The following is a 10842-nucleotide window of genomic DNA, read 5'->3' on the forward strand; positions in this document are numbered from 1 at the left end:
CAGCTCTGGCTGGGGCTTGCCCTCCTCCACAGCCTGGGCCGGGCCTCCTGTGGGGCTGGGATTAGAGAGCCCTCAGTTTTGCTTCCTCCACTCTTGCAGGGACCGGACCAGCCTCCAGCTCAGCAACCGACGACTGGAGCGGAAGGTAAAGGAGCTCCTGATGCAGGTGGACGATGAACATCTGTCACTGACTGATCAGAAGGACCAGGTGAGGGACCCTCCGCAACTTCATTTCCAATGAGACTCTTTCCCAGGCTGGGAAGCAAGAGGTTGGCCTGGCCTCTGTGGGCGGGTGATGGGACTGTGTGGGCTAATCCCTGTCTTTCCACTCCACCCAGTTACAGCGTAGAATGGAGCCTCTCTAGGCTGTTTAACGAGGAATTTAGCAAACTTCCAACCCTGAACTTGACTTGTAAAAAGCAGACTTGTCTGTCACAGAGGCTTATCTCCACTTTCCCATGAGACTGGTTGCCACCCTTTGGGCATGTTGTGGTTGCCTGGAAAGGGGGCTGGACTGCTGGCCTGTCCGTGCCGGGGCTTCTCCATCCCAGTTGGGCTGGTGAGCAGCCAGCACTCACCTGTCCTCTCTCCCAACACAGCTGAGCTTGCGCTTGAAAGCAATGAAGCGACAGGTAGAGGAGGCCGAGGAGGAAATCGACAGACTGGAGAGCTCTAAAAAGAAGCTGCAGAGGGAGCTGGAGGAGCAGATGGATGTGAATGAGCAGCTGCAGGGACAGCTCAACTCCTTGAAGAAGAACTTAAGGTGGGCAAGTGCAGTGACCCCACAGGGGCCGTCACCCCCTGCATTTGAGGAGAGCTTGATGCTTGTAGGACACCCTCACTTCTGTTGCTTGAAGACAATTTTTTGTTGTCGCCTTTTGGGGGTCATCCCATCCTACAGAGAGTGGCTATGTGCACTTCAGTCACCCACGTGCTCAGTAGGGCCTCACATGTGTCATCCTCACACCAGTGCCCCGATGTCAGCCAGGCAGGTATTATCCCTGTTGTCCATAAGGGGAAACTGAGGCTCAGAGCAGGTAAAACTAGCTCCCGCCACCATGGAGGGGGCAGCTCCTCCATCAGCCTTTAGCACTGCTACTTTTACGTGACTTCAGGAGAAACAGATAAATTTTTGGTTCGTATCTTCATGAGGACTAGGATATCCTGGGTTGCTTCTATAGCTCCACTGCTGTAGGCTTAAGGGGTTTGGGTGGGGGTCGCTATCCCTGCCCTAGGGTCACTGCCTTGGGCATTGGGGTGAGCGGGTGGGTTAGGTTCATGCTCCTCCATGGAGGTGAGCCTTTCCTAGAGGCTGATTATGCTGATGGCACAGGTAGTTATCTTATAAGTGGACAGAAGACTCTAGCCCCCTGACAACCCCCCAGGGCCGGCATTAGGGTGCAACATTTAAGGGGGCACCAAAACTCTTAGTAATCAAGATAGATAATATTACACGCAATATTTAAAAAATAACGCCAAAAAAAAAAAAAAAATCCCCAGTGGACAAGATATCAAACATTTAAATTAAGATGGGATCAATAACAGCACCCAGATGAGCCATATTGGAGCTTGAAGGAAAAATCAGTACTACTGACCTTGTCCCTGCCCTGCCCTGCCCAGCCCATCCTGCCAGCATGGCTCCCAGAGAGGCGGGCTTTTGCTCCTGTTGTTCAGGGCGCCGGGGGGTGCAGACCAGGTTAAGTTCACATGCTTCCCTGGCGCTCAGTGGGGTGGAGAGGCAGGAACCCAGGCCCCTTCTTTGTCTCCAGATGAGGGGTGAGCCCCAGTGCAGGGCCAGGAATCATGACCGTGTTTTCTCAGCAGACTGAAGAAGCCGCCCAGTAAAGTGCTGGATGACATGGATGACGATGACGACCTCAGCACCGACGGGGGGAGCCTCTACGAGGCGCCGCTGAGCTACACCTTCCCCAAGGATGCCACCAGCCAGCTCTGAGTCCACTCCCCGGGCTGCGGAGGTGGCCCGTCATTCCTCGCAGGGACCCTCGGCCGCCCGCAGCAGGAGGCAGGAGAGGCAGGGCCGTGTGGGGCTGAGACCCGTCGCAGCCTCTTCACCAGCCAGCCAGTTCCTCTGCGCTCCCCTCCTTGCATCTCTGCGCGGGAGCGCAGCTCCTGTATCTTAGGGAGCAGTTGCAGTTTAAATGTTGAGACGCCCGAGGCCTGGCAGCCACCACCCATTGGGGTATTTTGGAAAATGTAATTTGGCAGGCTGAAGTCCTCTCTGCACAGCTGTCTGCATTGCTGCTCCTGCCTCCGCTGCACCACTCCTGCCGGGAGAAAGGGTCCAAAATGCTAGTTACTGTTTAATAGCTACTGTGCGTGGCGGGAAGTGATGTACAGGCTGGACATATTTGAAAGCAGACCTTCTCCTGACCGCTGCTGTTAACGTTTTGGGATGTGACAGAGGCTTCCTGGGGGGTTCCCACATCTATATTGAGTATTATTTTTTTAAATGTGAAGCTACTACATTTTAAGTATTGAGGAGCAGAGGCATGGGAGAGACGGTAGAATAAAGACCACTTTGGACCGCAGAGTTGGAAGAAAAGAATTGGTGATAAGGGACAATTAAGCCTGAGATGAGAAACTCAGGTGGTCTCGGTAAACAACTCGCTGATGGAAGGAGAGACGGTCAGAGGGTCACTTGTATTTGTGGCCTCGGCTGTTTATTTTATCTGGAATTTTGTTATACTTTCTGAACCGTGTTGAGACCAATTCCCAGTCACCAATTGCAGTTTCTTTTACACCGGGGATGGGGAGACTAGCAAGTAAGGTTTTTAACAGATGATGTGGTTTCTGGAAGGATGGGCGCCCGGGCATTTGTTATTGGTCCCCTCCTCCCTACTACAGCTGGCTTCGGAACTGGGTGCTCTGGTCCTTGGACTGGTGGTTGCTTGGTGGGGAATAGGAGGGTTTGGGGACAAGGCTCATGGACTTAGGGGCGAGGAAGAGGCAGGCGGTGTCCAGTAAGGTCACAGGGAGGGGAGAAGGGAGAGGAGATAAGCAAGTGTGTGCGGGTTTGGGTGGGAAGGAAGAGAAGGAAGAGCTTGAAGGCTGGGAGATGTGTAGACAGGAGGGGAATTGAGCAGGCTCTCACGTTTATGTCCAGAAAGGGAGGAAAGAAACAGAAGTCAGACGGAGGTGTGTCAGTGCAAACGGGAAGACTCCTTGCAACTTCCTGGGACAGAGGGATTGGGTGAGATCTGGGGCAAGGCCAAGTGGCAGGGACAGAATTACAGGGAGCATGGCCCTGGGAAGATGCAGGGTACCCTGGCACTCCCTCCTGGCCTTCCTGGTGTCTCCTCCCACTGTGACAGTCCCCAGGTGCACCCAGAGGCCGGGTCCCATCACAGCTGGGCTCCCATAGGTCAGGGCAGAGAGAACCCTGTTAGTTGTGAACATGTATGAGGTGGAGATGACTGTCAATCTGCTTCAGCAGTGTGCCTAAGCATCCTGGTAGATGGGAGGCCTGTGGACCTGAGAACTCCATGACGGTTGCCCTGGAGGAGCAGGACATCTCAGGGCCCTACCTACCCCATGTCACAGAGCCCACAAAACAGGATTCAGAGTGATCAGCCTGGTTTAAGGGCAGGTATAATCCCTCCCCACTCCACCCCCCACCCCAGCCCACCCACAAAGGTGAGGCCCCTGGAGCAGGACAGCCAAACCCTCCGCTACCTCTAATTTGGGGTGTGGAGAGATTCCTCCCTTTAGCCATTCATTCATTTAGCAAATTTTTATTGGGCACCTATGACTTGTCAGGCACTGTCCTCAGCACTGGGAATATAACAGTGAGTAAAATGAATCAAAATCCCACCCCTCCTGGAGCACAGTCAGGGGAAAGGGGGTGATAGACAACAGCCATACAAACAGACACAGAGGCTGAGCCCTCTGTACCCAGTCCTGGGTCCCCAATGTCCTCTGGGGGATGCAACGATCTTGAGTTGGTAGACTGGCTCCCTGGAACCCCAAAGGTTTCTTTGACCCTCACTCAGTATGTTCTTGATTTCCTTGCTGTATCCACCATCGTGAGATATTTGCCAAGAAGCCTGTCTAATAATGCCTCACCCACTCATAACTAAAGCTGGGAGATGAGAAAGCTCCGAAGCCCAAGAGCTTTGGGAACGAGTATCTGTCTTGGTGTGTGAGAAAGTCCCTGCCCCTTATTTTGGCCAATTCCTTCTGGTACTCAGGGGCTGTGAGAAGCAAACCTGCCCATGAAGAGAGAACAAAGATCACTCAGAAGACTTGCATCCTTACCTTAGAAAATGGGCTGTTTCACATGTTGTATGTACCATCTACACAGTATTGGAGCTGACAGTGAGCTGGTTGCATATAGTGAGCTTTGGGGTGGGGAGGGTACTGGCCTGGGCGTTCAAAGGTGTTTATGTTACCCCAGTGATCCTGATGGAGCACATGCCCCCAGAGCCCCAGATTCCCAGAGTAAATGAGGACCAGGGCCCAAGGTCCTTTCCAGTTCTGACATGCTCTCATTCTTTGATTTTATTACATACACATGATTTTTTGTTGTTGCTTTAAGAACTAACCCTACTCAAGATTATTTTCTTTAGCTTGCTTAAAAAGAAAAAAAATATTTAATGAACAAATACGTGGCCAATGCAATGCCAAGGAGACAATCATCATATATCTTTATAATTTTTTTCCTGCTCCTGAGAGTCATTCGACAATGCCAGTAGGCTCATTCCGTCGGGTTTCTGCATTCGGGTTTGTTTTGGTTGCTTTGGTTTGTCGTGGGGGAGAGACATTCTTATGCAGCTACCTCCATGTCAGTGAACTCCTGATCAAGCAAGATTGCTTTCAATAAACGGTGTCACCTGACTGGAATCTCAGCTCTCCCGTTATTTTGACTTACTTGTTTTCTCCAGAGCTTTGCTCTGTGTCTGCCAAGAAATAGCCAAAGTGAATGGCTGGGAGCTACTCGAGGAAGTGAAGTATGGTGGCATTCCAGGCCCCAGACCAGGCTCTGAGACGGCAGGGTGGGGAGTGGGCCAGTGGTGAGCACCGAGAATTAGTGATCCTGGGTGGCTGTGATGTTCTGAGATTGCAAACTGTCCATTTCCAGCAAACGGAGAAGTGTGTTAATAATAGAATAAAGAGGCAGCTCCTGTTCATTCCTTGTTCCTAAACTTGTCACGGTTTGCCCATAATCTCTTGATCTACAGCAGGCTGACAGTAGGTACCATGGTCTCCATTTTATAGGAAATGAAACTACTTCTCTGTGGAAAGGACCTACACTGCTCACTCTCTGTCCTCGGACCCATTTTCTGGCCTGTCCTCTTGAGGAGGGTCCCTCGTGACTGATGACTGCTGTGGTTGGGGTCAGCTGATGGGAGCAGGTGGATGGAGGTGGGCATTCCTCGGCTGTCACTCCCCTGCTTTGTGCAGCGTTTCAGGCTGTGGCTCCTGTCTGTGGGCTCCCTCGAGCCTGCAGCTTCCATTGACGTGGACAACGTGGGTGACCAGACCTCCTCCCACCTCCAGTTCTCCGGATGGTCATGGCTTCCTGCTGCTGTTCTGGGTCCCTCAGCAGCCCTGGTGGGTTCTCACAACTCTGCCTGCCCTGCAGGGCAACACTTTAAAAAAAAATGTTTTTATTGATTTTAGGAAGGGAGAGGGAGAGAGAAACATCAATTTGAGAGAGAAACATCAATTGGTTGTCCCCCTCCTGGAGATGGAGCTACAACCTGGGCATGTGCCCTGACCTGGAATCCAACCAGTGACTTTCGGTGCATGGGATGACACTCAACCAACAGCCACACAAGCCAGGGCTGCATTATTTTTTTTTAGAGTTGGGTTTATTGAGGTATCATTTTATTGCTTGTAGTAAAAGGGGCCCTTTTTGGTATTATTTACTTTGAAGCTGTATTTAGGCCTCTCTCTTTGGCCCCTCTGCCAGGGCCGTGGGCGGAAGAGTTCTGAGAGCTCACCCTTTCCTCTGGAGCCCAGAATCAAAGGGAAGTCTGTCCAGGCCTGCAGCTCTCTCCTTCATATTTTTTGGCATTCTTTCTTTGAAATTGAGGATCCTGTCTTTGTTGGAGACAGTTATTAGCCAGATAATTTTGTGTTCTAAGTTTTCAAATGATAGGGGAAAATGACTCGACAGTAAGTTCCTATCAGGGGCTTAACCCCCAAATCCAGAAATTCCAGTCTTTGCAGAGATATCAGCCTGACCTGGCCCTGCTCTCAGAACTGCTGAACACACAGTGCTGAAAATCATCACAGTCATTTATACACACAACCTGAGACCCAGCCTGTCTCCATCAGCAAAGCAAGGATTAAGTGTGAGCCGCACGCTGGGTTTATGATGGTTGTAAAGTGCGCAGTGTGGTTCCAGATGACATTTACAATAGTACCTATTCTTTGGGGGGACGTTTGCAAGTTTCCCGGTGTGCGGAGTCTCACTCGGTCTCACAACAGATTGTCAACAACTCCTCCGTGACTCCAGAGGTTTTCTGGGTAAACAGAATTAAACGGTTTTATGAGAAAGGCAGGCACTGGCAGGTAGGGAATCTGAAGCTTGGAGGAAGTTGGGTGTTTTCTGTAGCCACATCTGGAGTAAATAGCCGGGAGTAGAACCTGCCACCGTGAGCCAGGTGCAGAGGCAGATAGCAGATTGAAGTCGCAGTCTAGGACCTTCACAAGCTTCCAGTGTAATTATAAAAATGGAGAGTATTAAGCTAAGTGGAAATTAGATACAAATATAAGTCATAGGTTTATAGCATACCAAATTTGTCTGTTTTCCCTTCTGCTTGGCTAGCTCACACTGTATAGTCAGTGCTGCGTTTTCCCTGAGGTCATATACAATCCAATAGCTAATATGTGTTGAGCACTTACCTGCCATGTGTCAGGCATTGTCCTGAACCCTTTACCTGTTGATTCCTGTGAGCCAGCCACCCCCTGAGCAGGTACTGCTGTGACAAGAGAGGCACCCCAGGCAGAGGGAGTTATTACCTTGTCTGAGGTCACATGGTGGGAGGTGGAAGAGCCAGGATTGGAGTCTGGGTCTCCTTCTGGGGTTCACACTGCACCAGGAAGCTCTGCTTCCTCTCACACTACTGCCCGGGAGGGCAAAGGTCTTTCATTGGATTGGATGTTGTATTAGGGACGCTTGAGGCCTCTTTAAAAAGTATAAATATGTGTTTTTTTAAATTGATTTTTAGGGAGAGAGAGAAACCTGGATTGGCTGCCTCCTGCACGCCCCCTACTGGGGATTGAGCCCGCAAACTTTCAGTGCCTGGGATGACGCCCAACCACCTGAGCCACACCACCCAGGTCATGAGGCCTCTTAATTTTTCCTCTCTCAGATCTTCCCTTCAATTGTGGGGTTCTATCCAACTCAACAGCCTGCTACCTGCTCCCACTCTGAGCACTGCAATCAAAGGCAGATGGAAATCAAGGTTAACCTTGGAAGCCACACACCCGATGGACGTGGCTACCACAGATTTTTAGCTGCTCTTCTGACCCAGCTGTCTGAGGTGCCGTTGGCTGCTGTGGTCTTTGGGGCTCTCATTTCACCTCTGATGGCCCCTGGAGCTGTGCTGACCTGACTCGTTTGGCCTGAGCTGGGTGGGACGGCTGCTCTGGCTGGTCATCTAGCCTCCCCGCTTGTCTCACTGTATGGAAGGTGGTCTTTGGTCAACATCAGCAAGTCCCTGAGTTGGGTGGGACGTTTACCTTCCCAATCCCCAGACTGCTTTGTGATGAGAATCTTCTTCTAGAACAGTATATAACAACATGCAGAAAGAGAAATAACTTATCCAAAGTCAGCAATTAGTAAATTGTGGGACCAGGCTGCTGTCCTGGTCGGCTGTTACCGGCCCAGAGGTTCCCTGTACCTTGCCATTCTCCCTGCTGCCCTTCCAAAATAGTCACTGCTGACCTCCCCAGCCGAGGCACTGGGCACAAAGGCTGGGCAGTTTGTCAGGTCACAGTACTGGTCTCTGGATGGAAAGTCTGCTTTTGGAGCATGAGGCCTGCACGAAAGGAACACAGACAGCCTGCCCCTCCCATCTGCAAGCTCTGTCCTGCCAGTGTGCCTTGCCTCATCCCGACCGCCTTGGCCTTTTTGGTCCTTCCAGGACAAGCTTGTTTTCCAGGAAAGGACTCCGAGATTAAGATAAAGCAGGTGTCTCTGCTTAAATGTCCTCCTGCCTTTGAAAACATCGACCTGGTAAGCCAGCCAGTCCAGCCCTTCAGTTCACTCAATTTCATCTCTGGGCTGAGGCTGCCTGGCTTTTCATTGGGTGCCAGTGGCCCCTGGCCTATTGCTGGGCATGAATATGGGAGCTCTTTTGAGATAGGCACAGGGGTCCCTGCAGAGCTGGGTAAAGGAAGTGAGATCTGAACAGGACAGTGACTCCTGGCTCCTGGCTGCTCCAGGAGGAGACAGTCCAGTCTCTGTCCGCTCTCCCTGGGCAGACTTCTCCTGGCATTTAGATAATGAAGAAATAGAAAACAAAGCTGGCCTGCAGTCACCGGCCTGAAGCTCCCTATCTGGCCTCTCTCTCCTCCAACACTGGCCCTCCCGTATAGTGTTTACTCCCAATTCACACACAGCTTCCTAATCCAGCTTCGTCTTCTGACACAAATAACTCAAGCCACTACCTCCTCCCCTTCATGCCAATTTAAGAATTTTGTCTGTGTGTTTCATTGTTGCTGGATTCTAAAATCAAGTACAAAATGCTTGTGGGCTTACTAGGATCATGTGGCCCTCCCAGGCCCTGTGGAAAGGTTAGGTGTGCCCAAGATGACTGGGTTGGCCAGCTCCTGCGATGGTCAGCGGTCTGCAGGCAGGAAGCATTGCACTCTCCGCTGGTCATCGCATGGGAGGTGGGCTCTCTGAGGACTGTCAGCATATCCAGAGTTGGCTTCCCAGGTGTTAAGAGGCCAGCTGTGGAGTTAGTCCCTGTGACTTTGCTGCTAACATCAGCAACAAAGATAATTAGGGAGCCCCAACGATGGGGGAGACAGGACTGGGCAAGGTAGCACAGTATGGCACTGGGTCTCTGAGATGCCAGTGAAGGACTTCTGGTTGGTTCTGTCAAGAAATCTGTGTCCCCACCACCAAGAATGAACAGTGATTAGCATTTGGTCATGTCTGCTTCACATTTTTAAATAAAAGAAAGAAAATATTAGGGATAAGGTTGAAGACTCTCCTGTTATCCCTCATTCCCGGCCTTATTTGTTTATTTTTTTAATATAAAATAGGGCAACTATATCACCAAAATTTGGAAAATAACTCCACCAGCCAAATGCAGCCGTCAAGAGCATGTTAGTGCATTTCCTTCCAGTCTTTTTTCCTATGAAGTTTTAAAAGATAACAACAATCACAGTATTTATGTGATTTAAGTATGTTTTGTTGTCACTTGACATTAGAATAAGCTTAAATAATCTTTATTATGTTAAAAAATGCTACATAAGGTACCATTGAGTGAATTCCATCTATTAATTACCATCCCTATATTACTGGATGTCTAGAATTCTAAATGTTGACTTCCTACAATGAATACTTTTCTATCTGTAATTTTTTCCATATTTCAAATTATTTGCTTTGACTAGATTATCAAGAAGTGGAATTACTGGGTTATCAAGTGAGAAAAACAAAACACTTTGTCTCTATAAATGTTGCCAAATTGCTTTTCCAAAGGATTTACCAATGTTCACGGACACCAACAATATAAAAATGTGCCAGTTCCTCAGGTCCCCCCCGCCCCACTCTAATTCACTCTCTTCCTGAATAATAGACTAACCTCCTTCATCAGGTTAACCTCATTTTGCATTGTTAGTGCGGGTTATTTTATAAGATGTCCTTTTGTGACTTGTCCATTCCTGTCCTTTTAATTTTTATCTGTAAGGCTAGTGTATTTTTTAAGTATCAATAAAAAATACAAATAATAGAATAAAACAGTGAAAAATGACTCCTTCATCCTTGACCCAGTTTCTCCAGTCTCTACCCAGACTCAACCACTCCCGGTATTGTTTATTTCTTCCAAGTCCCCTTCTCGATGTTTCATCCAGGCTCCAGAATTTGTGTCCCACTGGACACATTCATGGAAAAGCAAATGAAAGCAACTTGAGGGGCTTTATAAAAGACAGTGAGGTGAGTGTGGGCCCTGGAACACCCCTCCCCCAGGCCAACTCCTCCTTGCCCCTCCCCAATAAAGGCCTGCCTTGGGACTGCTCCCCAGAAGGGTTACATCTAGGTCTGGGACTCATGGGCCAGTGAGGTGATCCTGAAGGAAGGCTGGCCACAGAGTTTTGATTTTTTTCAGGGACTGTAGTGTCACATACATGAGGGAGCTTCAAGCTAAAAGGCCAGGGTCTGCCTGAAGAGGCCTCCGCCTAAAGGGATCCAGCACCCACGTTCCTGTGCCTGGACATCCCCAGGACTCCATGTGCTCGAGCCCCAGGCCGTGGCCATGTCATCCTCAGACTGCATGGTGGACTGTCCTTTCCTGTTCGCCCACACAGGCTTCCTCTGTCTTGCTCCCTATTTTGGTGACCATCTTCTGATTCTCACACATTTCTCTCTGGTGGAGCCTGGATTCTTTACTCTCTGACCTCCCACTGGCTTTCAGGTTCTCTTTGTAGGGCACCCTCTACGCCAGCTTCAGGGCCAGGCCTGGTGGGTCTCTCTCCCCAGCAAGCCCACATGGTCAAAGCCATACATATAGGGACACTTCTTGGGGAAGGCAGCAAGGATGGGGAGCACTGGGGCAAGCGGCCTGGGGGGTAGAGAAATTACAGTTGACCCCATCTTCCTGAGATGGCAACAGAAGGTATGGCCCAAAGGCTCGGGGTCCGTGG

General features: G+C 50.1%; 1 protein-coding gene across 2 annotated transcripts in view; it reads left to right on the forward strand.

The window, feature by feature from the left end:
- Nucleotides 1–4860, forward strand: part of CGNL1 (cingulin like 1) — a 136237-nt gene extending 131377 nt beyond the window's left edge. Inside the window, exons 17-19 of one of the 2 annotated variants that reach the window (XM_081127715.1) lie at nucleotides 100–208; nucleotides 600–763; nucleotides 1822–4860. In XM_081127715.1, coding sequence (XP_080983841.1) covers nucleotides 100–208; nucleotides 600–763; nucleotides 1822–1954 — 406 coding nt within the window. In that variant the 3' untranslated portion in view covers nucleotides 1955–4860. The remainder of the gene's footprint in view (nucleotides 1–99; nucleotides 209–599; nucleotides 764–1821) is intronic. The other variant, XM_081127716.1, reaches the window with a different exon arrangement.
- Nucleotides 4861–10842: the final 5982 nt, after the last annotated feature.

The sequence above is a fragment of the Miniopterus schreibersii genome, assembly GCF_964146895.1.
Source record: "Miniopterus schreibersii genome assembly, chromosome: 1".
Taxonomy (NCBI): Eukaryota; Metazoa; Chordata; class Mammalia; order Chiroptera; family Miniopteridae; genus Miniopterus; species Miniopterus schreibersii.